This window comes from Onychostruthus taczanowskii, unplaced genomic scaffold (assembly GCF_017590055.1).
Source record: "Onychostruthus taczanowskii isolate IOZ18803 unplaced genomic scaffold, ASM1759005v1 scaffold34, whole genome shotgun sequence".
NCBI lineage: Eukaryota > Metazoa > Chordata > Aves > Passeriformes > Passeridae > Onychostruthus > Onychostruthus taczanowskii.
The window spans coordinates 2784173-2811514 of record NW_024500794.1 but is presented as its reverse complement, the minus strand read 5'-3'; the positions used below and the strand labels follow the sequence as shown (position 1 = coordinate 2811514).

Sequence of the window (27342 nt, the reverse complement as noted above, 5' to 3'; positions counted from 1 at the left end):
AATCATCCATATGGGGTTGTTAGCTGAGCTGCTGGCAGAAAACGAGAGGCAGCTTTCTGTCTGTTTACTGTAAAGAAAGCGAAGCAAGCTGCAGGAGGGGACAGGCTGTATAATATTTACTGTCAATACAGCCAGAGAGAGAGAGGAGATATAAGGAGAGGGGAGGAGAGGGGAACAGGGGTTGCAGACTGCAACCCCAGTGAATGATCTGAGTGTAAAAATACCCCTGCATTTTCAGATGGAAAGAGAGTGGATTAGTCAACAAGGAATAACTGAGAGCATTTAGGAAAGGATGCAGTGAAGGTCTAGCGAGGCAGGGACGTACAAGTGGCATGCAGAGTGATAATGCTGTGCATGAATGTACTGGGGCTGCACTGCAATCTGAAAAGCACTTCCAGATCTGCCCTGACACAGAGCAGTTGCTGGGATATTTTTGTGTATGCCTGCATGCAAGATCCACCATTTAAAAGCAGTAAGATGAATAATAATAATTGAGCTTAGAGAATAATATTTGGAGATAGTTTTCTGAATGATCTGGATGCCACCATTGTAGCTCAGACCACAAAAAGAAAATTATTAAAAATAGGCATGCTTCCTTGCTTCTATCTTCTCTTACTCATCCACAGCACAGAGATATTAGGTGATCTGAGCTTCACAGGGCAAGAAGGCTCTGAGCAGCTCTCTCTGAGTGTTCCTCTACTTCCAGAGGCAGGTGAACAAGTGAAGAGTGAATTCACACTTTAAAGAGCAGCGAAGACCATCTTGCCATGAAACCATTCACAGATGAAGATGTAGAAATCTACATCCAGAGCAAGGTAAGACTTTATCTGACCAGATTTTCTGTCTCCCACACTAGGTGTTGGTTCTGAAGGGTGCCAAATTTAACAGTTAGTTGCTCGCCTCCTGTCTTCATTTCAGAGACAAGATTGGGTGATGTTTCATGAGAGCTGTATTTCTAATGAGATTTCTAGGTTTCTGTTGCAGAATTTTATCTCCTGGTAGCCTAATTTTCAAGGTGCTTGTCCTCTTCTCCTAGGTATCCTGAATTTTTGTTCCTGATCTGGAATTCCAGATGTGAGGCTAGCTGTAATTGCCAGCATTTCAATCTAAGGAAGTGTCCTTGCCTCTCTCCCTGTCTGGTGGTCTTGGCTTGACCAAAACAAGACCGACACCAGGCGTTGCCTCTAAGAAAGATTCATGTAGGAACTGCAGAGACAGACCAATATTGTTAGAATTCAGTCATCAGTCTGTCACCTCAGCTTAGGATACTTCTCTATATATCATGATTAAAATAACATGTCTCATTAGCACATGCAGACTGGAATCTCATTTTCTATTTTATAAGATATTCCAACACTCAATTTTTCCCCCATTATGAAATGAAATAAAACAGAATAAAATCTTCTGTGAAACAATACTGTTTAATAAAAGTTCTAAGTGAGCCATAACATTTTTTAAAGCTGACATGTTTCGTGGCAGTACTTAGCTAGATCCTGTTTTATAGTCTGCTTTCCCCAACAAAATGCAAGATACCAAAGTGACAAATAATTTCAAAATGAGAAAGTGTGAGGCTTTATTTTCTGTAAAGGATCACATATTCTAGTACAATGAAGAGGCTGGTAAGAAAGGTTTGTTTTCTCTGTGGCAAGTATAAAAGAGGTCCCAGAAATACACCTTCTTCAGGCATGCGGTGTTGAGCACAGGAAAATCATTCCATGTGAATCTCTTCAGTGAGCTATAACAGTGAATGTTTCTCTGAAGATTTAAAAAGAAGAGCTACAAAGGAGGGAACAGAGGGAAGCCATGCTCAGGAAAATGCTCATATGACAGCGATAAGTACAAGGAACAGAAGCAGACTGTAGTTAAATGAGGCTCATAGTTGCCAATATTTTAGGTTATACTGGAAGTCTGTTTTCTAGCAGCCCTCCAGCTCTGATGGATTCTTAGTTTCTGCCTGCTCCTGAGTCTCTTGTCCAGCTTCAGGCAGTTCAGCTTATCAAATGCTGCCTGTTTTTGGAAACAGGTCAACCACCTGGTGCAATAATCTCTATAATACCAGAGATTTCATCCTTAAGCCACTCATCAAAGGAAAAATTCGAATGCCTATGGAGTGGATGTGGCTGGGTAAATAAGAGAAAACCCAAATGATCTTAATAGTTCCTAATGAATCCCAATCCTGCTTCCTTTCTCCTTAATAAAACCTTAATTGACTTGGTTATTCAGGTTTTGTGCATTTGTTTTAGCACAATTCCCTAAGACCTGGTAAGGGGAAGGCCAGTGAGTCACAGAAGTGACTGTCCAGCAAAGACCTTACAATGTCTTTTCTCCCAGTGTGTCTGTGCTGGTACTAGAAGTACCTAAGATAAATGCCTTGGCTCTTCAGACTCACTTTCTGTTTTCTGATTTTTTTGCCCTCCCTTCTGTAGGAAGGTTATATTTTCCAACAGGATGATTAGGGAGCTACTTATGGTTAGCTAATTATAGTGAGCACCCTCTGTCAGTCACATGCCCATTGTTCTTTAATCCCTGCTCCAGTGATGGGGAGCACCCATGGAAAGTGGAGTTCAGTGGTACTCCCTCAACTGTTTTTTTGAGTGCATACTCTTATAAAGAATTCATAACAACTGCTGTAGCCTAGCCAGTAGGTGATGAAGGCAGAATTAAATGAGGCCGGGCTGGATTGAATGGATTCTCCCTGGATACTGGAGGTGGCAAGAAATGTTTCCAGCAGGTGCCCCTTAGAGAGAGCAGAGCATGAGCACTGCATACAGAGGGCACTCTAGTCTCCGTTTGAGCTGACCCACTGTGAGACTGTATCCTTTTTATACTTTTCAGTTTAAAAAAAGTCTACTTTTTGTCTGAAAGGTCTTAGACATGGACAACTTTCTCTGGAACTCACCATTCACTGGCTGAAGAAACCATTAGGTATCCTGTCAAGCTTATTGGACTGTTCTAAGGAGTTGTTCTGGATGAACAAAAATAAGGTGGAGAAAATAGATACAGTAGAGATACAGATGGAGAAGTGCCATAAATGAAAGCTGAGATGAGGAGGTGAAAATGAACATGGGCTAAAATTTTTCAGTAGGTTTGGTTGTTTTTTTTTTAGTACATGTAAGTAGCTAAAACTGCTCTTAGAGAAAAGGATGAATTGGAATGAGGAGGACGGTGAATTACTAGGGAAATTAAAGGACATTGTATAAAAGTAAAGGACTACATGGTGTTAAGGTAGCAAAGAAACAGGATGTCAAGTGTGGATGAGTCAAGGGATTATGGTGCTGTTGTCTGACATATTTCTCTCTTCCAAAAGCTATTCAGGCTTAGTAAAAGTACTGTTAACTTTGTTGTCTGAGGGAGGAAGGTATTCAAACTCTGCTCATCTTCAAGTTCAGTATTAGTCAATTGCTGTTCATGGGTTAATGGATGTAAGGCAAGCACTAGTCCACTTTAGTCCATTGAATAGTCCCTTTGTGTGAAGAAGTGAATCTATTTATCCCCTTCCAGGCTCTGGGGACACATTTCAACACACTTGAGTGTTTTTGGCTGTTAGTTCAACATTTGACATAAAGGTGTCCAAAAGGACTTTTAAAGAAATGCTTGTCAATGATATTTTTTAAAAGAGGAAAGAGAGTTGTTCAAGTGCTGAAGAAGATGCTGAGTGAATAGGACACAGGAATTTTAGAAAGCCATAGGCTGGTTTGGGTTGGAAGGCAGCTTTAAAGATCATATAGTGCAATTTCCATGCCGTGGACTGTGACAACTTCCACTGGACCAGGGCTCAAAGCCCTGTCCATTCTGGCCTTGAACACTTCCAGGGATGGGGCATCAACAGCTTCTCTGGGCAACCTGTGCTAGGGCCTCACCACCCTCACAATACAGAATTTTTAATTTAGGCTTTTGCTTCCTTTTGGTCTTTGATACTAACAAAAGACTGTAGCAATTATGTTTGACTGGCAAATGCTTTATCATTATTAATTAATAATTATCATTATTAATTATTATCATTTATTTCATTATAATTGCTTTATGCTTTATCTTTCACTTTAGCCAAGTGATGAACTCCGTTTCTGATTTTTTTTTCTTGCCTGCAAACAATGATGTTCAGTAGAATATGGTGAGGAAAAAGAAGAATCAAGAAGAAAGCAAAAGCTGCAACCAAATGAGATGAAGCATAGGATCCAAAAAAGAACAGTAAACAGTCTTAATATTTCACTCTGCATAAGTAATTCTGCATTGCATGAGTAATGACAAATATGTTCATGAACTTCATTAACAGTAGCTGAATCTCCTCACTTTGGTAAATGTGTAAGGATATTTGGGAAATATTAAATGTCCTTTACTAACATGTTTCCTTCATATTCCTCTTGTTGAATCTCCTTGTTCAGATTGTGACAGTCCCCCTATGCTCCCTTCATTTTTAGTCATTAGTGAAGGTTCAGGTTCATCTTATATTTTTCTGAGTTGTCCACCCTTCACCTCAGTTCTCCCAAGACTCAGACATTTCACTGAAATAATTTTCAATAATTCATTATGCTACTACTTCCTGAATTGAAGAACTACCCTTTAAGCAACACAAACACCTAGCTCCCAACGGGACCAGCTTTGGAAAGATGCTTTCACGCTGTCTAGGAGTAGAGTCTCATCTGAACTTCAGCCATAAAGACAGTGTGGATACTTTCAGTGTATAAGGTAGGCATCTAAATTATACCACATATATCTACCACCTGACTATGGACAGATCTGTAACTCTTGATGTCCTGTCAACTCTTGGAATGGAACATATCCTGACTTTGAGAATGGCTACCATATTCAGGGGAGTAACGGGTATTCTGGATCAAATGGATGAAGAATTGAGACTGTAGCTGTAGTTGATAACAAATTTGTCTGTGTAATGAACTCCTTTCCTTCCATCCAGTGGTGTTGGCATGGAAATATCAATTAATGCTTAATAGTCTTGAATATTGACCCTTTGGTGTTCACAGCTCTGTCTCACAGTAAATTGGTTCCAATACACAGGGGGACAGTTTTTATTCCCAGTGCAGCACAAGCACAAATGTTTCAGGATGCCTTAAGCTGATTTGTCTGCTTCCCACTGGAGACAAAAACTGCAATTACCTGTAACATGAAGTGTCTTTTCTGGAACTGACAGGTGGAAAGACGGCATTATCTGGTTTCCAAAGCGGTGGAGGAGGTGCAGAAAATCATCCAGCAGCTGACCGCAGAAATCAGCTACAAGGCTGTGCGATTCCAGGCTATCTCCAACTCTGGCATTCACAATGAGAACATTAAGGTATGAACAAGAGCTCTAATGCACTCTCTGGCAGCCTGTAGGCAACCAGAAAGTGATCTCTCCATTATGTAAGTGTTTGTATGGGCAGGTACCTCACCCAAAACACCACAGACACTTCACTGTGGAGTTCTAGTGACTGGATCATTGGCACTCACTCATGGACTTCTCACAGCCAGAGGAGCACTGAACAGAGATGGGTAAATCAGGCAGAGCCTCTTACAGCTGCTGTGTTTACAAACAGCATCTATTGCCAGAGCTGTCAATCCACAAACAGAAGCCAAAGCTCTTTGGGAGACAGAAAGAAAAAACTTATGCAGCAATAACATAAGAAAACATGCTCATGCCTTAATGAGTTATGACCCATATTTTTCACAGGTGGAAAAGCTGTCAACTCACTAAAAAAAAAATGAAAGAAAAATTAAAAATCCTTCTTCTGCTATAAACATTAGAAAGCTCCTTCTGAAAAATACAGTTTTTCCTTGTCGTGGATCAGAATTTCTTTTTTATTAGGAAAAAAAATTCTTAGTGGGAGAAGTGAAATGCCTCCCTGTTTTAGACCTTCAGACGTGAAAATAATAATGCCCTGTCCCAGCTGTGACAGAAGAAGGCTGCTTATTACTTATGACTCCATTACACAAAAGTAACTAGTAAAGACACAAGAACAATCACAGCAATGGCAACTTCAGATGAAAACAATTTTTGTCATCTGAACTAGTTGAAATACTAATGTCAATACCATTATACTGAACCACAGCCATTTACAGATCAAAACACAGCAAATACATAAAAGCACGAGGCAACTTTTGCAGCTCTCTGGGACTGAAAGGGAAGAAGTCTTTGTATGAAGGTTCTGGAAGGGTATGGAGGTGGAGGCAAAATATAATCACCCAGTCTGAAATGTGGCTGTTGTCCTGGGAGAAAGACATTCAGATTCATAGCTTTTCTGGGATTTCGTGTATCCCAGAGCATGTGGTCTTGTCAATAAGTATGGCCACAGTGACGTAAAACAGTGCCACATCCTGGTCCACAAGTTCCTTAGTGCCAGACTCTGCCAGCTACCTCTTGTGCTGGAACAAACCTGCCTGGCTAATAAGGACTGACAGGATCAGGGTCAGGGTAAAATTGTTGCTCTGGAAAGCAAAGCAGAACAAAACCACCAGGGCAATCTATTGAGCATCAATATAGTATGCAGATCTGAACAAATTCTGCTTGAAAGAAATCCTCAAAATCTATTTCCTTAAAAGTGCAGATTTGTTGTTCATGCTTAACTGAACCCAGTGTTACAAATCTGTGGAAGTAACACTAGGAGGACCTACCTGTCCTGTATGTGTGGGGCACCAAACAATGGGTTGATGAGAAATTATTTTGGTTTGGACTGTCTACTTCCAAAAATTGGAAACTTTAATACTGTTGCTGACATACTTCAACACAGAGGAGACTTGTGTCCTGAGAAAGGCAATGTATTCATTATTCCATGTCTAATTTCACATGTTTTTTTCTGTCGGGTAAATCTACAGGATTTTTCAGAACTTTCAGCTTCTGGCTAAAAGGAATCAATTTAACATGATGAGAGATCTATATTTGTTGAGAAGCTTCAAGATCCCTTCTTAATATGAAGGGCTGAGTGGAGAATAGTTAAGAAAAATCTTTAGATATTCAGTGTTTTCCTGTGACCCACATAACAAAAAGTCATGCTTTAATGAAAAACCTGAATGAAAATTCAGAAGAACAAAACAGATTATTTCATTTTTAAAAGTTCTAAGTGTTTGTTTTTGTTCTGGCCCACCATTTTTGGAGCTGTCAACTGTGCAGGGCTGATACAAAAGCTGTGGAGGCTTCAGTAAAATTATAATAAAGAGGTCCAGACTAATCACTGGTAGTGCACTGCCCAGTGGCATTGCCAAGTGTTTAATCAAGGTGGGGGCAATGGGGGGATTTTCTTTTAACAAACTCCAAGAATCCAGGGAAGCTTGCAGCTTTGCTCTGTGAATGAATGACCTAGCACATGCTTTCTCTCTATTCTGTGTGCTTGTCTTCCTTTCTGCTTCTCTCAGGATCAGCCAGCTCTACTGGCCAAGTGGTCAGCTATGCTTCGGAGGAAGCGCCCATTCCACCCATCCATCCAGGTACAAAGCCTTCCTGGTGCCTGACAATCCCTGTGCTTGCTTCCTCCTCACACACCCCCTTCTCCAGACAACTTCACCCACCAAACTGATCCTTCCATGACTTTTTTGTCCTCTGCACAAGAGACTTGATTTTTTTTTTTCCTCAAAGCATAATTATTTTCTTTCTAACCTAATGTTTCTGTCTCCCTGGAACAGCCTGGCCGGGTTCACAAGAATGAGGTTGCATTTTATTTGCCCAGCATACTCTAGACAGGATTTTACTACAGCAGAACTGGCCACAAGTTACATGCTCCAGTATTGGAGACCCTTGCTCGAGTCTGTGACTTTCTGGGGCCCATGGCCTACACATAGTGTGTGAGACCACTGTGTGACAGAGCATAGGTGGGGGACTGGGATTTGTTTAGGCCAAGAAGACACCAACTGCCCAGTTTTACAGTGTTAATCCCAGCCTTGTGCATTCTGTTGTTTTCTGGCAAGCCCCAGGTGGAGAACGCTTGTGACTCGCATTTGTAGGCACTCACATAACATGTGCAGCTCTTCCCTTTGCAATCTATTGGGTGCCAGTGCACACAAGACAGCATTTTGGGTTGGGTTGGGTTGGTTGTTTACCTGTAAATGTGGCTGAGGCTGTGAGAGGAGCAGTAACTGCATGACAGCCGTTGTATTTTTTCCTTATGGAGCCTACTACCCTGTTTCTGAGCTTCCCACAGGATTTCTCAGCCCCACCAAACCTGAAGTATGCAGGTTAGCTTGATCTTCAGTGTCATCCTCTCAGCATCCTCCTGCCTTTATGGTTTATATTTGATAAAAGAGCAGCATCCTGGTGTTTTCCTTGCTATTTCTGTGCTTCTGGCTGGCCATCTTTTATTTTCTAAATCTCTTGCCAGCGAGCCGAGAAGACCAGCTGCTCCCTGTGAGAGAGAGAGAGAGAGAGGCAGGAGGGGAGCATAGCAAGGCAGCTCCTGCCCTATGGTCCCTAAGTGAGACAGACACAAGGAGGGCAGCTGGGTCAGCCAAGACTCTGGATCATCAGGGAATTCTGCTGGTAAGTCAGGTCTGAGGTCACGCCACTCCCCCACTCACTGGAGCCCAGGGCTAACCTGAAATGGGGGTCTCAGACCCATGGGCAGAAGGTGTGGATAGAAGTCCCAGAAAGGCTGCTTAGGGACAATAAAGCTTGTTAGTGCCCTCAGGGCCCTGGCACCTCTGTGCTAATACTTTAAATCAGCTGAGCTGAGGAAGGGTACCAGAGTGTTTTGGATAATTACAGGAGAGTGACAAGCGTGTTTTGTTCACCACGGGTGTAACCACCTCGCAGCAGTGGCTGTCACTTCACATCATGCTCATGCAGCAGCTTCACCTTACTTATGCCACTGTAAGTTAGGCTTGGTAGCAAGAGGACTTGAAAAGCTCCTAAGACCAACATGGTAAAAATCTGAAGGACTTTTAACACCCCTTCTGGAACCACAAGTGCCAGATGCTTCCAAAGTAGCACTTGGACATGTCTGTCTATGCCCTGGGCCAGACAGATGATGTTTTGTGGTATTTGAATTACCTCATTCTTTCCTTGCAAATACTGTCTCAGAACTGTTTTTTATTGGAAAATGGTTGTTCCCCAAGTGAGGCAAATGAACTGGCTTGCAAACAAGCCTGTTTAAGGCTTCCTTGTCTATTGATTGCTGCCTCCATCCTTACACTGTTTCTGTCATGCTCATCAGGAGATGCAGTTCCATACATTACAGCTGGCCAATACCTTGACTTGATTCTGGGAGTGACACTGCCTCTGTAGGCTCAGGCATGTCACTTGCCTTATGTCTCTGTCCCTTTAAATGTCAGTCAAACAGAGTGAAACACTTGTAAAATTAACAGGCCATAGCCTTATTTTGCTACTGTCTGTAGTGGAATTTGAAAGAGATCAGAAAGGTGCACTTTTTGCCATAGTTATTACTGGTATTGGACTCTGGGCTTATCTCAAGTAACAATTCTGAGATAATAGCTAGCACTATTTGGGTTTCCCTTGGCTGGATATCAAAGCATCTTCTCTCATGCCTTTCTGCTCCTTGGAAGCTGCTGGTTATTACATCTCATGGCATTACAGAGTAGAAATAACAAGAGAAGGGGGAAAGCATTGCAGTTGTGGTGGCAAATCAGCCAGTGAGCTCTTATCTTCTAAGAGCTTCACATCAGACACCTTCTGAGACAATTTCCTTTTAGTCTGCATGCCTCCAAGGTAACCCTGGCTGTGTTCAGTTAGTCCCATCATACCATGGTTTGTCCTTCTTTTCCAAGCCCCCAGTTTTACCTAGTACTTCCTCTACCCTGTTTTCCTTACTTTAGTTCATGGATCTGCCCTTGTCTCCTCTCTCAATCTCTCTGAACTCTCCCAGGTCCTAGCACCCAGCCAGTTCCTCATCACAGTTCCTCTGCGTGGCCTGACCGGTTACAGGGAATGCCAGGTGCGGCACTGGCGCTATTACACCGTGCATGGAGCCAAGCTCCTCTCCTCCGTGCGCGACCCTGAGGAATTGCATCAGTGGCTGGAGGTGGAGCAGTTCTCAAAAAGCCTTCAGCAGTGGCATGAAGAGGATGTGAACATCGAAGGTGATCTGGTTCCAGCTAAAGTCCTTATCGTCTTCCGGGAGCTGGTGGAGAAGTCGATTGTCTCCTGTAACCTCTCCAGTGAGTTTGGTGGGGACAGGTGTGAGGGAAACCAGACACACACAGAGTGTTTGCCTTGCGTGGTCAGAAGCTGAGCAAAACTCTCCCAAACCAGGAAGCCTTCAAGTGATTGTAGTGCCAGACACAGACCTACATTGAAGGTAGAATTCAGTAGTTCTTGGGCTCTTTGTACCCAAGATGTTACTCCTTTCTTAGGAATTTGGGTAGGGTCTCCAGCAACATCACCCTTGCAATTCAGCTAAGAGGCAGCCCAGATTTTTAGAACATTTAGGAGTTTGTTTGGGAAAAACAATCCTTCTCTACTACAGCACGTGCAATATATTTAAATTATTAAGGAAGGTGTATAGGAAAATTGGATACTGGAAAGATGTGTACGTCTGAGAAGAACGTGTTTGAAGATATTTATAGGGCGGATAATGCTCTGGGCTGCCCAGCTAAAGCTGCCCACAGCTTTCCAGCATGGAATGGTGGGAACTAAGTAGAAGGGCTTCTACTGAAGCAAATGTTGGACAAGTGCTCTTTTCCCCAGTGTCCAAGCTACTCCTGTGGTACCTCTTCCCACAGCATGTTTCCAGGAATGACTTTATTAATCAGTAGCATAATGAGTCTTCTGTATTTCAGAGCAATAGAAGGTATTTCCACTCATCACACTCTTAATTGTAGTCACAGGGAAAAAAAAATGTTAAAGTCAACTCTGCTAGACAATGGCATTTTTTTCAGGAAATACTTGTTATCATAGGAATGGAAAGGTGGATAGGAATGATATTTCACCATTGAGGCTGGAAAGAGCAGCTGAAACAGGCTTGCTTCTGAGGCTTTACTTATGTGAAAGTTTTTGTGTTGGGCAGCAGTCATATCAAGTTCTTGAGTAAAAGTTGAGTGTTGCAGGAAAGGTACTTGCAGAGACCCCAGAGAGTGGTGTTTATGTTGATGATTCTGGTGCCTTTTTTGTAAGGTCTTCTGGGAGGAGATAAGCTAAGATGAAGTCAGGAGAAGCAATTACCATTTTTGTTTGTTTCTGTGAAAAATGGACTTCCTTCATCCCACAGTATGGCTAAAGTTACAGAAAAACTTCACTGATTTCTTCACTTCTCTGTTTTTTTCATTCTTTCAGCACCAGCAAAATAATTTTTTGAAGTGTCTCACTTTTCATTAGTGGAAAAATAGGAATAAGCATTGCAATGCTTTTGGAAATGACATGAACATATTTACATGCTGACACGGTGGTTGCTCTAACACTTTTCAGCTGCTAGGGACCCTTGTCGGGAGCTTGGGAATAGACCAGTTCCTGTTTTGATGCCAGGCTTGGCTCAGCAAGGAAATAGCACATAGATTTTCTGAGGTTTATAAAGTTCTGGTTGTGATGGACTCTACTCTTTGCAAGGTCATTCAGCTCATGAGTTGCTCCTTAGCCCATGCCAGTCAAAATGAGGTGGGATAACACACTGCTCTTTAAACTGCTTATCTTCATCTGCTCAGGCTTTCACTTCACTGAGTTGGAGGATGAACATGCAATTGGCTCAGATGGCAGAGCTTAAGGGACAATGATCCTGCCACAGTCACTGGGACAGAAACTTCTTCCATGAACTCAACTGGACCAACAGGAAACATCCCACAAAGTCCATTAGTTGCAGCTTGCTTTCCTTTCTGTACTCTTAGATCATGTTGTTCCTGGAGATGAGCCACTCTTCTTTCACACTGAGGAAACTTCTTTCTTCCAAATCACCTTGGAACTAACTCTTCTTAACACTCAGCACTCGCAGTGATGTAGCAGTTAGCCTTTTCTGTGTGACTGCTCTGCACAACAGACCATAAATTCTGGTATTCTGTGCAAGTGCATCTCTAGAAACAAACTTTACAGATACCCCACAAAACATTCTGAATGACTGGCAGTGGTGAGTGTGATCTGGCAAGGGTCTGATCTCAGGTTCTCTGAAGGAGGAAGAACATCCTTAGATAGGAAGTGTTCATCTGGTCCTCTCCAATCTGCAGTGATCTCCTTGTAGTGTACCATTAGAAATGTGAGGTTGCACCACTTGTTTAGCTTTAAGAACCTGATCCTAGGGTTTAAGAGGATCCACAAAGGAAAAAAAAAAGGCATGATAATTGAGTGTAAAGTTAAGAACATTGTTCTTTCACCTTCCTGTTCTCATTCCCCAGGATAGACTTACATAGATTTAGGTTTTTCTTACATTCTTCATGTATTATTGAAGAGAAAGTGTTAAGAGAGACCAATAGAGCTGCAAGGTCTAGACAGCCTCTTGCTTGGCTTGTGGAAAAAGACCTTTTTATCTATATTTTCTTCTCTTGTTGTTCTTTCACAGGTAAAGTGACAGTGCTGGAGAGCTTCAGCTCAGTGGTCCGGCTGGCTGTGGAGACATCAGAATCCCAGGTTGAGGTGGAGCTGGTCCCTGCTGTGGAGATTCCAACGTGCTGGCCCGAGAAAGCCCGGTGGCCTCGTTGCCTTAAGCGTTGGCCTTCTCAGGAAAAAGTGCAATGCATCAAGGTAAACACTGTAAAAAACACCCTTAACTCTGGAATGGAATCTATCTCTCAGGTGTCTGATAGTGTTTTACCAAAGGAAGAACTGCATGGTGATGCCAGTAGGGTTAGAATATATATTCTCTAAAGAGAGAAGCAATGTCTCGAAATATTCTGTTGGAATTTATTTGGATTTTGTTTTCCCCCCTTACAGTGGTGAATTCTATAGAAAAAATCTGAGTTAACTTTTTATTGCATGAGTCTCTAGCAAACAGTTCTGCCTGCATCACACAGCTCTGACGTGCATCATTCTTGCTCTGCCTCATGCAAGACTTCAGCAAATGGGCTTCTGTCTTGCAGTTTTCCCTCCAGCTCAATCCCATCTTTCCATACAACACTCATGGCTGGATTCTGGCACTTCAGCTCAGCCCATCTGCCAAGTTCCTACAGGTCCCGTTTCACCTTCCAGTCCTGCTCCCCTCTTATGCGCCTCTGCTTCAGTGGCACTGCTGGTACTGTGCCTGATGGCTCTAGAACAGGATCTCCCTGCACTAACCAATACCAGCACACAAGGAAACAATGCAAAATGCATGTTTACTCAACTAAGAATTAAGATGGGAGCGCACCTCATGTTTGCTGCCTCTGCTAACCCTGTTTAGAGTAGGCTTTGAGAGGTGTCACACATGCTTTTGTTAACCTCAGTCTACATTGCTGGAAGAAGTTTGCCTCTGATCTGCTGTCACACTTCCCCTGTTGTTCCACAGTCGCTGGGTTTCGACCTCCTAGCCCGCTCTAATTACCACTGGCAGCTGTGCTTCTCCCGTGCTGAGCACATCCTCATGGAGGGACTTGATGAAGATGGTGGTTGTCGCAGGAAGTGCTTCAGGGTCATGAGGCAGATGAAGGAAGATGTCTGGTGTGCTGGGAATAAGCCTGTCATCACAGCTTATCACCTTCAGGTAGGCATCACCCTGATACCTACACAGAGTCACAGGATCTGTTGCAGTGGCTTCCATCCAGTAATGTCAGAATGTTGTGGTGTAAGCCAATGTAGCATCTGTCTAACTTCTGAGGTAACTCTCAAAACTGCTGTACCTTTTCATTGCTTTGTGGTGGCAAGGAGTTCACTAAATATGTGTTCCAAACTTCAATAAGAAACCAGGGCCTTTAGGAACATTATGATTGCAGCAACATAAATAGAGTCGAGGCCCCTGCTGTGTTTTGACTTCCCATTGTACTGTTGTCTGTAATTGCACACTTACTTCCTGCTTCTTGACTATCCCAGCCATCTATATCCATCTCTGGCTCTGGTGGAAGACAGTGATTTTTTTCTTTGTGGATATGCACCAAACAAAACTGTCTTAGTTGAGCATTATTAATGAATTAGATGCAAACTACAATTCTGGTGGTGTTTCACTTGGGGTAAAAAGGAGAGAAAGAGTTAAAGGCATGGTGGCAGCCTCCTCACACCTATTTCAGGGTTCAAGATGGCTTCAAACAAGATTTGTGAAGAAGAGAGAGAGGACTCTGCTATGACTGTGTCCCCACATCTGACAGCTGCAGACACCAATGGGCAGCACCATTTGATAGACTTCATCCTCCTGGAGTTGCCAGGGAGAGGCTGTATTTTTCCCACCTTGAAGCTTCAAGCCATTAGGTTCCTACAGTAGTTACTGATCTTATGGTGTCCAAAACCAGATGCAATGCTAAGATTTCTCCTAAAGAAAAAGCTGGTGACCATCAAATGCTGTTACAGTCATGGCACTACTCTAAGTCAAGATGGAGTGAAAAAAAAAAATGATGAGGCTGGTTATAGCTTAGCTGAATGCAAAACTCCTCAGTGCCTGTAAGAACAACCTGGTGGGAAAACTGTCATATGTAAGACAAAATGGAAAACCATTTAACCATTAGGAACAACATTTTTCCCTGGCTGAGGGAGCAGATGTGCAGGAAGTGCTGTTGCATGGACTCTTGATTAAAGTAAGAAACTATTCAGAAGCTCTTCAGTTCTTTACTGTAACTATAGTTCCGGCTTTTATAGCAAGAGAGAATTGGTTTACCAGACAGAAAAAATTTTCAAAATTATTCACATTAAAAACAAAAATAGGAAAAAAAGAAAAGAAAAATGAGAGAAACAGTCAGTGGTTGAACCAGCAGTTGAACAGAGGCTTAGTGTTAAGTTTCTTCACATTCTCAGGTTCCCCCTGTCAGAGGTATCCGACAATTAGGATTAAACAAGATCCTCTGTGACAAAGGAAATCTGTATCCCAGAAGCTCTGAAAGCCAGAGAGGACCATGTAACTGCCCTTCTTTTGCTTACCTGCATAGGAATGAAGTTTGAGATCTGGAATTTCAAAAAGATCTAGGTGCATTCTGAAAGCCAACTCTGTGCTGTTGGTAGAGAGCTGGCAGTTAGGGACATAAGTGCTGGGGATAAATCACTTGTTTGGGCACCTGACTGAAAAAGGAGCACTGTTTTCCTTGCCTCGGGAAACTTCATTGTAACTGCTGCCTGCTGAAGTAGTTTTAGTGTGTCAGAAGGTAACTGCTCTGCAAGTCTTCAAGGAGCAGCTCTCAGAAGAGTTACAGCTTGAATTCCTCACTATGTCTTTGTTCCCTGGTGACATTCAAGAAAAGGCTTTGTGGTTTTTGCAGCTGTGAACAAAAATTTTTCACATTTGAAAAACTGTTTGAGAATAAATTTGTCAGCAGTACAACCATAGATGAAATTCTACCTCTGTAGAAATAGACAAGTTTAAGTCTGTGGTTCTGCCACTCTCAAAATGTCTCTGAGTCTCTTTTTGGGTAGCCGAATTCGCAAAAAAAAATTGGGATTCAGAGGACAGTTAAGGGACTCAGCAGAATTATTGAACACCAAATAGGTGATTTTGTATTTTAAAAAGTTATTTCAGGCTGACCAAGGCAGTCAGTATGGCTTTTTTGGCACAGTAAGTCTAAGTTCCTTGAGAAAATTCTTGTCAGTCATGGGAAAGTCTGAGAAAATGCAACATAGGCAGTGTAAAAATAATACTATAAGAGCAACAATCATATGCATTTTGTTATTTCAACTATGTATTTCTCAAATGTCAAACTGCATAAAGTAATTTCGGAGGAATAGAACATAAGACATGAAGTATCACATGTCAGAAAAAAACAGGCAGCATTTGACCAGAAGACAAGCCTTGCACCTGCAATAGCTTCTTGGAATCTCAGTCTGTTTAGGATGCAGATCTTTGTGTATCTACAGCACAAATACAGCTGAAGCTAACAAATAATTATGTTGATCTCATTATGCTCTGTCCCTCCTTGCATCTACTGGCTTCTACCCTTGCATAGTAGGTCATTTTCTACAGCTTAAAATGCCTGGCATTTCTACAGAGCCTCCTGCTGGAGGATGGCAAATAGGCCAAGGTTATTTTAGTGAGATCATTTTCCTTGGGCTCCTGGCTCAGTCAGTGGAGAGTGGCACTTCTGGAGAGAGATCCTAACCAGGCACCTGCAAGCTTTTCTTCCTGGTCAGTTGGGATCCCTCCATTGCAGAAACGTTAACACAGGGAGGTAGCAGCGTGAGTCTCTGTGATTTCCAAGGCTGTCAGCCACTTACCAGCACTAAAAGTGCCTTAGTAAGCTGTGTGAGCCCTCAACAGAACCTCTAACACATCTTCTCTCCCATCTGCTTCTTGCAGACAGTGCTATTCTGGACGTGTGAAAAATACCCACGCACCAAGGATTGGCGCTGCTTCCCTGAAGCCTTTCTGAGGCTGGTACAGAAGCTGCACAAGTGTGTAAGCCAGCACTTCCTCAAGCATTACTTTCTCAAGAACACCAATCTGCTCAAATATGCCAACACCAGTGACCTGGACCTGATGGCCAGCAAGCTGGCAGTCTTCTTGGAGAACCCTGTCTTCTGCCTGGACTAAGGCAGGCAAAGGTCTCACCCCAGCCCCGAGTGGATCCCCCAGCTCCTCTCCCCACCTGTGGTTGCTCCCCGTGTCCTTCCAGTAGATGTTGCAGCTGGCTCTGTGAGACAGTTGGCACATGCAGCGCTAAAGAGAAGTGTGGAGCTGGCAGCGGTGGGCGGTGAAAACTGATGGGAGGTATCACTTGATGCCCAGCTGATCTAATTTGCTTTCAACAGTGACAGCCTGCCTGGAAGCTACAGCCAGTGAAACCCAACTTTGTGTGTCAGTCAGAGCAGGCAACTGCCTTGTTCTGTGTCTCCAGTCTTGTGGCACCTAAGCTGAAAGGCAGCACAAAGGAGTCTCGCTCTGCTGCCTCTGTAACCTAGCACATGTATTGTTGCCGCAGTCGCCTTTCTCACAAGGACAGCGGGTTTAATTGCCTGCTTACCTCACAGGCCAGCTCTGCAGAGGGGCAGAGGGGCAGAGGAACATTTCCAAGGTGTTCTGGAAGCTGGAAGCTTTCTCAGAGGAAATTCAGTTCAGTGAGATCTTATTCCAGTAGGAATCCAGTAGGAATTTAACCATGCTGCTAGTGTTGAAGAGCTCAGTGGAAGCAAGAAGAGGAACAGTGGGTTTTGCCTCTTCATTTTTCTCTCCTCCACTTACATTTTTCTTCCAATTGCTTCAAATATGTCTTTTTCATGTTTGCCTTTGCCAGTTGTGTTAGTGCCATACAATCAGGGGGCTTTGACAGAGCAGATTTCACTCCTATCCCAGGCTCTATCCAGCAGACTGGACTAGGAGCAGGTCCTTCCCTAGTTATTTACACCAACATATTTTTGGGTGCAGTGCAGAAGGAGAGTATTTTTCAAAGGCTCTTAGCTCCAAGACCCCCAGTGCTTTTAATTTTGTGGATATTTCAAAACAAAATTAATTTTAGTATTTCAAAACAGAGCTTTAGAATTAATATAAAGAATGTTGGGTTTAATGTTACTAAATCGCTGAAACTAAACCAAGATAGGGGGGATTTTGGATTTGGTTTGGTGGGGTTTTTTTGTCACATCTGTGCAGGAAAGTAAACAAGTCCTTTGCCAAGGGGGCTGGCAGAGATGGGATTTGCATCCCATGCTCCAGGGAGCTGCATGAGGCGCATCCGTGGCGTGGCATCTCCCCATCGTGGCAGACTGTGGTACTCCAGCACAGCCTCTGCCTCTGGAGCAGGCTGTCTTCTACAGTCTTTTGAGCAGAGCAGATATGGGTCAGAAAAGATCCCAGCTGTGTGGTCCTGGTCTGGTCGTGGTCCTGTGTCTCCTGCATCAGATCTCACCACGTGCAGACCTGATCCCACCATGTAAATGGCACCGCATTGCTCCGATCCTCGGAATACCTTCCAGGTCTCCTTTCCACGTGGGTAACTGCATTGTGTGGAGCTGTTTCAAACAGTTAACTTCTCTTGCTAAGCCTTTGTACTCCAGGCTCCCTAAATGGGACACAAGTGTCAGTTTCATGATGACACCTCCTGTTCAAGTGTGGCTTTCCTGTTTCCTGTGAGCTGAGCTGTTCCAGTAAAGCGCAAGGAGATGCCAATCTGCCAGGCAGAGTCAGACAGCTGTGGCAATGAAGTAATGTCTCCTGTTTCATCTTGATTTTGTCTTATGGTTGAAGGGCTGGCTTCTGAAGTTAGAGGAGGGCAAAAACAATTCAAACTGTTCAAGGACAGTGCAAAACATTCAGAGCTGTTAATCCCAAATTTGATATTTGATATTTTACTGTTCTGATATATGGTCCTTTAGGGATTTAGTTGTTGCTGTTGAAGAATTTCTCTCTTTATAGCTGGGTGAAAAAGAAATGTTTCGGTGGTGACATCTTAACTTGGATGCAGCTGTGTACCAGAGTCCTCAGCTCCTGAGGTTCACAGCCTGCTGTGAAGCAAAGCCATGGGCATGCACCGTGTGCTGCACTGCCGTGACATGGAATGTTCCGCTGCTCTGCCAAAGTGGCAGCCTCTTACAGCCAGGAATGACTCAGCAAAGCCAGGAAATAACCACAGAACGATGAACCCCTTCTTTGAGCCAAGTCTGATCAGTTTTTACTCTATTTTCTTCTTGTTTACACAAGCAAATGCATCAGCTAGCATAAGCTGCTGCAGAAAGTATCCTTACCACCACTGAAACATGGAAGCTACATTACTACTGACCACAGACATAGGAACAGTCCTGCAGCTTTTGCTCCAGAACAGCAAGATGTGATACAGCTGGACGCTGGCAAAGGGAAAAGGCTTTGAGGAAAGGACTAATGTGTTCATGGAAGCAGTTGAATACAAGAATTAATTCCTTTCAGAGACATCTTTGAGATACTATCTTACATCATCTCGCGCAGGTCTGCTTGGGTGCGTGGGGTTTTGTTGTGAGGCAGTTTTTTGTGCTTGTGGGAGAGTTGTGCAGGAGGCCTCTTATTAAAAAAACCAAACTTGCCAAATATATTTGTCACATTTCTTACCACAGTAAACTTTCTGCAAATAGCTTTTCACTTATACACCAAGCCTGACTGCAAAATCATGGCCTCATCCCAAGATTTTCCTCCAAAAAGAGATACCACATTGTGTTTTGGCTACAGAAGAAGTTTTATGTTTCATATTTATAATTTTTCTTTTTAAAAAGCGAGCATCTGGACAAATACAGGCTTTCTTGAAGTAAGTTTAATCAAAAGTTCTTTGTTCAGAATGTCTGGAAGGAATGTGATGACCATTTTCTCTCCATCTCTTTTTCATTGCTTTCCATAAGTATTTGCTGTATTCTCAGCCCTTGCCACAGTCAGCATTGCTCCGTCTGTCAGAAATTTCAATTGAATGTGTTGCTCTGGCATATAAAACTGTACAAAACTCGTGATGTTTTGTCTTTTTACACAGCCTGCCTTCTAGTCACTAGAGGGCAATGTCTCTCTGAAGCACAAACACCGATCCAGGATCTTGCTCTTGAAATCAGCATCTTGTTGTTATCATCGAGCTGAGACAAATGAGCTCGATTGATTTAATGCTCAATTCTCTTGCCAAAAAGGAGAGAAGAGACCATGGGGGAGCTTTCTAATAAATAGCAAAACTTGGGTAAAAAGTCTCTCAATTCTGGAAGCTACTCTAAGAGCCAGAATATGGATTTATTGTTCCTGATGATCTTACAGTAATTCCCAACAGCCTTCGACTGGGAAAGCACCAACAAGCAAAGTGCAGACAGGGTTCTGGGAAGGAGGGAACTTGCAGGAGTAGCCACTGCCCTGCTCCATTAGCATCCTGCCCTCTCTCCATGGGGCAAGGCCATGACTCCCATGTGTGCCTACCCCTTAGACTCCTCTGCCTCCCTCTTGTTTTCTCCCTCCTCCAGAAAAAAAAACTGAAAAAAAAAAAATCTCGGAACAAGTTTTCTGATGCCACCCCTTTGGCTCTGTTGGGAGTGGTTATTTTTCAGTGCGCATCAAAGCTCTTTTAGTTCATGGGACCCAGGTGTACACAGGGGCCATTACAGCATTACAGACCATCTACTCACCCTCACAGTCCATCTTTAGTTTGAAATGGTGCCCAGCAATGAAGTTAGATCACCTTGCAAGCTGTGTTCCCAGGGAGAGCAGCCTGGCCTCTCTAAGCAGAGCTGGGACATGGGCAATGATAGGCAGGATAATTCTGCCTTCACACTAAATATTTTTCTGCTTAACAATGCTAGGATTTCTGGCTTTGAGGAGAAACATATTTTTAATTATTATACCCCACCCCCAACACTCATCTGAGGGCCTTGCAATGTCACATGAGATAGTGACACAGCAGCCAGTGCTCAAATCATGGTAAGAGATCCCACTCATCCTATCAGGCCAACTTGTGCCATTACTGTAGGAGGCTGTGGTGCCCTTGACCTCCTTGGCATCTGACTTCCCTGGCTGGAATAATATGCACAATTCAAAGGAAATGAAACAGCTCCAGGTAGCAAATGTGTTTCAGTCTGTTCTGACCCAAACCATTGCAGCACAGAGAAATGGACAACACTTTTGTCCATTGTACCTGTGTTACAGGTACTTGTCAGTTCTGCTTCAAGCAACATCTTTGAACTGAAAGAAAGGACAGGATCAGCACCTGGCTTTGAAAGCATCTCCTGGATGGGTGATGAAGAATGCACAGATGCCACCAGAGACTAAGCTTATAGAGAGAACAGAATGTATTTTTCACAGGAAAGATTGTCTAATTTACCATTAGCATCTTCACAAATACAAATTACAAGGAAATGCATTAAGGAAAGAATTAATCAAATTGAAAGGCTTTGTAGTAATTAGAAAAAAGAAAGGCATCTTCCTAGGCTCCCCTGGGTGGTGGTAATTACCAGCTGCACAACTTTGGCTTATGCCACTTAAAGACTTCTGGACTAAAAATCTTAATATCTTTTTGTTTCATTCTTAGAAAAGTCACTCTTGGAATCAGGCAGCAACACAAGCCAGCAGCTCTGAGAAGCATGAACTGAGCCTGCTTCAGCCTGGGAGGGCACCACTTTACGGGAAGGGTGGTCCAGAGCCTGATCCCAAGCCATGGCTCAGTTGCATCTGGCCCAGCACATTTTTCCTGTTCCCTTGGAGGAGATGGGTACTATTTGTTATCCAGCACCTTGAACAGCCAAACCTCTTCTGCCCCAACTGCAGGCAGCCTTACACCCATCTGCTCTTGTAGCACATCCCAGCAGCAGAGGGCAGGCCATAGCTCCTTCTGGTGACAGTATTGTCACCCAACACAGCTGGGGGCCCTGAAGACAAGGCTGCAGGCACTCCAGGGAAACTAAGGCTAGCTAATGCATTCCAGGGGAAAACTTTGGTTACTTCAGGAGAGCTTAAGAAAGTCCAGTTTCAAGCTAGTAGTGAACCAAAACATAAATGTAGCTCAGAGGAAACTTATAAAAATCCATAGTAAAAATTACTAAGGAAATGAACATCAATGTTGCATTCCTGGGATCCCATTTTAAAAAGGTGAGGACTGGGAGGAATGTCATCAGCCACCAAATTAATCTGCTGCTCTTCCTGGTCCTTTCCCCCAGATCAACCAAGAGTAGTTTCAAAGGTAGGTAGATACTTTGCCCCTGGCTCCTGAGGCAGGCAGATTATTTCAGACCCACACAGATCATTAGGAGCTTTCTTTGAACTTTCAGCCTAGATGTGTTCACAGCCAGTGTAGTCTGGTTTGTACCAGTACAGATCAAGCTGCTACTCACCCTCCATGGGGTTTGCTGTCTGTGCAACCATCACAAGGGTAATCATAACCTCCCTTGCCTTCAGCTGAGCATGACTAGATGTGCCAGACTCTGTGATCTTTTTCTCTCTGATCAACCTCTGTTCTAGTCTTGCTCTACACTGAGTGTAATTCATCTCTGCACAGATAACCAGGCTGGTTTGCAGCCTTCCAGATGGAGTCTCATCAGTATCTCCTGTAATGGCACATCACATTGATAATATAATCCATGTAGTATAACCCCTGTGCTGAAGAGGAAAGAACACACAGAGGTCAAGTTAAACAACTTAAAAAACAACTGCAACTTCAAAGGAAAAGCAACTATCATCAATGATTTCCTTGGCAAACCAGGTTAGGCTGGTTGAAAGGCTTGCAGTGGTCTGGTTGTCTTGGAAGTGAACCCTGTTCCCGAGGCCACGGGCCAACAGCTTCATCATTTCCATAAGACCTGAGCTCAGGCCAGAATCAATGAGTCTGTTCCAGCCTGTTCCCCTCTGCCTTCCCCAGGCAACAAACAGCTCTGGCCTGTAGTTCTCCCACACTCTTCCCCTTGAGTTGCTGGTAGACACCATTCCTCTTTGTAGCACATATCCAGCTTTTACCACTAAGCTGAAGAGTTTGGCTGTTTTCTAGCTGTGTCATTAAAATGCCATAGACTGGAGAGGTAACAAATCAGTGACCAGAGCTAATAGCAGCAAAAAGGATTAAATGAACAATGGATCTTGAGCGTAATTTATGAATGCCATTAGCCACTGAGAGGGAATTATGTTTTGGCTGCAGTTCTGAGGGGAAAGGGTGGCTCTTATCTAGGCAGGAAGAAAAAAAAGGTGTCTGATTGCATTTGGATTAACAAAAAACTGTATTGATTTGCCATGTGATACATCTTGGGCTTTTATGTTTGGATCAGATGTAATAACATCTGACTAAAGACAGACAAACTGTATTTTCTCTATCTTGTATTCAGACCCTCATGGCCAGACAACAATTGTGGTCACATCTCACAGCTGCCAGTCACGGAGCATCTGCCACCCTGCCTGATAGAGCATGGTTCCCCATCAAAACTCTTAGAAGGGCAGGTCTTCTCCTCTTACAGAAGAGACACAACATTAGTTGCATGAGTGCTTCCTTGTAGCCCATGCCCAGCATCCTGGGGATGGGACTGAGCAAGCAATGCCTTTTTCTGCAGTATCTCTTCTGCCTTTCGTTTGATAACTGACACAGTATCTCATTAAACCACTTAGCCTGGCAGCTGGGGCCATTTGTTAGAGTGTGATATGAAGGATCATAATCAGATTAAACCTCAGATCTTATTGTGGAGACAGAGATTAGACTGGAGAATGAAGAGAAAGTTTAATTTTGTGTGACAGTGCAGAGTTGCCTCTGCTTGAGGTAGTAAGGAGGTTAAAACTGGTTGTGGGGGCTCCAGCCTAAGGAGATTTCTTTTGACATGTCCCTGCTCAGCTTTGAGCAGAAGGGTTTTAGCACCCACTTTGAAATAGGGGGTAGCTCTGCAGCCACCAGCCCCTCACTGCTTTCCTTTCCCAAATGAGGGCCTGAAGAGGGGGCTTGCATGGGGAAGGAAAGCTCAGCAGGTGTAAATGATGCCAGAAGCCAAAGCTGCATGTGCACTGAAGCATGGTACTTCTGGGAGGGGGCTGCCCTTGGCAATAGCCACTCAGTTATCATTGTCTCTGTGCTGGAGGCCCAGGTCCTTGACTTGAACTGCTGTTCCCTGAGTCCTTCTGTTCCAGTGCATTTAGCACAGCATCCTATGAGTCCTCCAGCAATCTGGGGACAGGAGGCACCCTCCAAAAGTCAGCAGAAGCCCCACAGTGAGAATATACATCTAGGAGATCTTCTTGTCATCACCTCGGAGTTGGTTTGGCTAGTATTAGAAGTAGCAGTAAGAGAAAAGTTGGCATGTTGACAAAGGCAGCATACAGATGGATTTCTGGCGTCTGTGCCACCAGAGAGAAATGACTGCAGGTCAGAGCAGCTCAGTCTCTGTTGTGAGACCATTTAACAGACAAGTCTCAGGAAAGACCCCAGCTACCACCAGCTCTCTCCATGGACATTATCTACTCACATGATCACATGCACATCCCATCATGGACAGTGAAAACAGTGGGAACACATAAATACACTAATTTTCAAAAATGATGGCTAGGCCTAGTCCTATCCCAAATGAAGTAAATAGATGTCAAAAAAAGAGAGATAAAAATGGGTATATAAATTTTTTACAGCTGTACCTAAGACCATTGTAAGTTCTGTTCCCGCACTCCCTCTGTTACTTGTTCTGGAGATATACTTAATGAATAATATATTCTCTCACTGGCTTGATCTTTTGCTCTGATATTGTACCCTCTTTCTTCTCTTTTGTCTGCCCTCTAGTCCCTGGAGACTTAAGTACTTCAGGGCAGGAGCCTGGCATACAAAGATCTTCGGTTTCTTTGTGCTTTCTGAAACTTAACACAATGCAAACCCTAAGCAAAACCTCAGAGTAACAAAGGAGATGCTGATCTGAACAGCTGGAAAGACAACAGAGCCTTTCCAGCCACCCAAGATAACTCCTGGAGTGATAAGGAGGTACTTGGGGAAGAGCAGATGGATGAGTGCTCCTTCCAGTGCCACAGCCATGCAGATTGCTAATGACATCCCCTGGTTTAGGATGATGAAGTGGCAACATTCAGGGGATGGCACTGCCAGATGTTCGGTGTATGGCTTCAGGGAACTCACACCCGATATTAACAACCAAAAAAAGATGGCAGTCTTTCCCTCCTGGTGCCTGACAGAGACTGCAGAAGGTCCCTTGCACAGAGGGAAAGCACACACCTAGCTGTGACACTCCTCAGCCTTGCAGCAGGGTGGAGTGACTCTCTCTGCTTCCTCCAGGCCAGACATAGTCCTGGGCTGTTCCCAGGACTTCTGCACAGCATGGTGACTTTGGACAAGGGCCTGGACCCATGACGAGCCAGGGAAGCTGCTCAGGAGGCAGAGCCTTTTGACAACAATTGAAGGATTTCTGCTCAGCCTACAGCCATGGTGGGAGTGGGGCAGGGGCAGAAATCCTACCCTGGTTGGCCAAGCCCACCTTAAGTGTAGTGGCATCTTGAGACAGTGTTGTACAGGATGGCAGCATCTGTGCGCCCCCAGAAGCTGCTCCCCCTCTGGCTCCACACACTCCCAAAAGCATCCCTGATGATGACAGAGGCTGCTTCCAGCAATGACATCTCGAGTCTTGATGAAGATTTTAATAAGTGGTGATGATCATATGCAATATGCATACAACAGATATTCTATGATATATGTACCAATCTAGCCAGACCTGGGCTCTATTTTCCTTCATCACTCTCTAGAGGTACATGCACACCATCAATTTGGGGCAGAGCCCAAGCTCTCCAGCCTCCAGCTGGAACTGAAGGCAGCTGCCTCTGTAAGTACAGTGCAAAATGAGCTGCCCAGAGGAGCAGACTGGTCAAATGTTGTCCTCCTGTCACCCTGGTGACTCTGCCAGCTAAGGTAGCCTGTGCTCAGGCACTGTCCTTGTGCTAAAGGCTCCTAAATGCAGCAATCCTGCTCGAGCCCCCATGCTGGAAGGCCCTGGTCCTTATTGTGCCTCTTGGAGCTGCTGTAACATAAGAACTGATTTGGAAGTGTTTTCAATTAGGTTTCTCCAGGCACTGAGAGAGGGGAATCTGAAGCATGATGGTGAGACATCAGAGCTGATAAAGTCAAACCATGTGATACACATGGATTTGGGACCTCTAGCAAGGGAACACCTAAAAACATGGGTACCAACCCTCTGGCAAAATGAAATACTTCAAGAGCTGTTAAAGAAACCTCAAAACATGATCAAAGACCTATGTTCACTGTTCTTCCCACTGCATGTGAAACACCACATGGCAAACTGAACTGATGGAGGTTGGGATGTGACAGAGGTCAGGATCTGGGGATGGCTGGGATTTGGAGGTGGCAGCAGCTTCATCATGCAGCCTGGGCAAAACCCCTTAATGTGATCCCAGCAATGAGAGGCTGTAGCAACTGATTGCTTTCATTTAAGAGGAAAGTTCTTCTTTTCAGGGTGGAGGACCATTTCCCTATTTGTGTTCCAGTACTTAACATTCCCCTTTTGCTTAGGAAACCACAGCAAAGGCTACCTTTGGTGTTCTAAAATTTAATCTCTTTGAACCTTCAACCTACAGTCAAAACAAGAAAACAGAAAATGATGTTTCAACAAATAGTCACTGTTTACATCCAAAACATATGTGATTTATTAAAAACATGCTAGCATCCAAACCTAGTGCTTGTTTCCTGAGCTCTGTGTAGCACCTGGTTAGTGAATAGGATGGCACTGGGGGCTTGGGTGTTTTTCTAAACAGGAAACATATTAGAAAGCAAATAGAAGCCTTGGCAGTATTCAGTAGTTGTTGAAATACAGGCTAAGTCAGTCTGTGAGAGCCCTAATACTCATTTCTGTTTTACCCAGGGCACTTCAAGCATAGCTCCTTGGGAGGCTGGTCAGATACCCACAAACTTGCTGTGCTAAACCTTCACTGAAATTTCACACAAAACTCGTGGGTGTGAACAGGGGCATCCCTTCACTCACACAGAGACTGATCTGATCTGATCTGTGACCAATAATAAAGGGAAAATATAATATGTGCCCCAGTCTAGGGCTTAGCAGGGAGAAGCACCAATGTCAGCCCAGCAAGCTTCTTGTAATGCTGACAGCAGGGCTGTGTGGGAACAATACAATGGTTCTTACCTGTGTACACTGGACAACAGCTCAATCTAAACCTCATTCTATTAGAGGCTGCAGTTCAAGCTTAGCTTTTATTGATTTTTTTTTTTCCAGTGGTCTGTTCTTACAAGCTGGGAAAGCCTGGTCAAATGAAGTGCAGGTGCTGGGGTCTCATTTGATACACTTGTAAAACAGACACATGGTAGTGCTTTGAAAGAGGACCATTAAAATCGACAGGACTCCCTCTTTTTCTTCCTTCAATTTATCCCTACAACACCCTCAAAAGTATCTTCAGACCCTCTCCCTGGCCTAGGCAAGACATGAGCCCACATCAGCCCATCCTGAGAACCTGGAAGAACTGGGTAAAACTTGAGCTGGATTTAGCAGGATTTTTAAAGTGAGGGATCTGAAGTTTTTCCCTCCAAGTACGACATTTGGCACAGGTAGAACTGTGCACCATTTTGGGAAGATGGAGGGAGGTGTGATTGTGGTGCTGCATATTCCAGGCTTCTCCTTACTTGTATTGGTGCATAGGACAAAAGGATGACTTGTCCAAGATGATGCAGGTACACAGACCTGCACCCAGCTCTCCCAGCCTTCTGGCCTGACTCCTTAACTTGTACTGAGCTGTGAAAGTCATCTGTGGTTGCCTGGTTGCTCTGTAGGTGGAAAAGCTGCTTCTGCTAGTGAGGCTGTGTTGTTTTTCCCTCTGTTGATATTTCATATCATTAATGGTATGGTTTCCTTTCTGTTTGTTTGCTTGTTTAAATCCTTCTTGGTGATTACAGAGCCATCTCTTGCCAAATTGCAGTGCTCCGTCTGCACATTTTTTGTGCCTTGGATGTAAATATTATTTAGAATAGTTTCTGGCT

The 27342-nt window shown here is 43.8% G+C and overlaps 1 protein-coding gene across 2 annotated transcripts in view; it reads left to right on the top strand.

The window, feature by feature from the left end:
* The window catches only part of MAB21L3 (mab-21 like 3), a 35054-nt gene extending 15977 nt beyond the window's left edge, over window positions 1-19077 (top strand). Inside the window, exons 2-7 of one of the 2 annotated variants that reach the window (XM_041411049.1) lie at window positions 707-815; window positions 5147-5287; window positions 9801-10092; window positions 12417-12598; window positions 13338-13532; window positions 16260-19077. In XM_041411049.1, the coding sequence (XP_041266983.1) occupies window positions 768-815; window positions 5147-5287; window positions 9801-10092; window positions 12417-12598; window positions 13338-13532; window positions 16260-16493 (1092 nt within the window). In that variant the 5' untranslated portion in view covers window positions 707-767 and the 3' untranslated portion in view covers window positions 16494-19077. Of the gene's footprint in view, window positions 1-706; window positions 816-2644; window positions 4189-5146; window positions 5288-9800; window positions 10093-12416; window positions 12599-13337; window positions 13533-16259 lie in introns of those variants that run through there. The other variant, XM_041411050.1, reaches the window with a different exon arrangement.
* Window positions 19078-27342: the final 8265 nt, after the last annotated feature.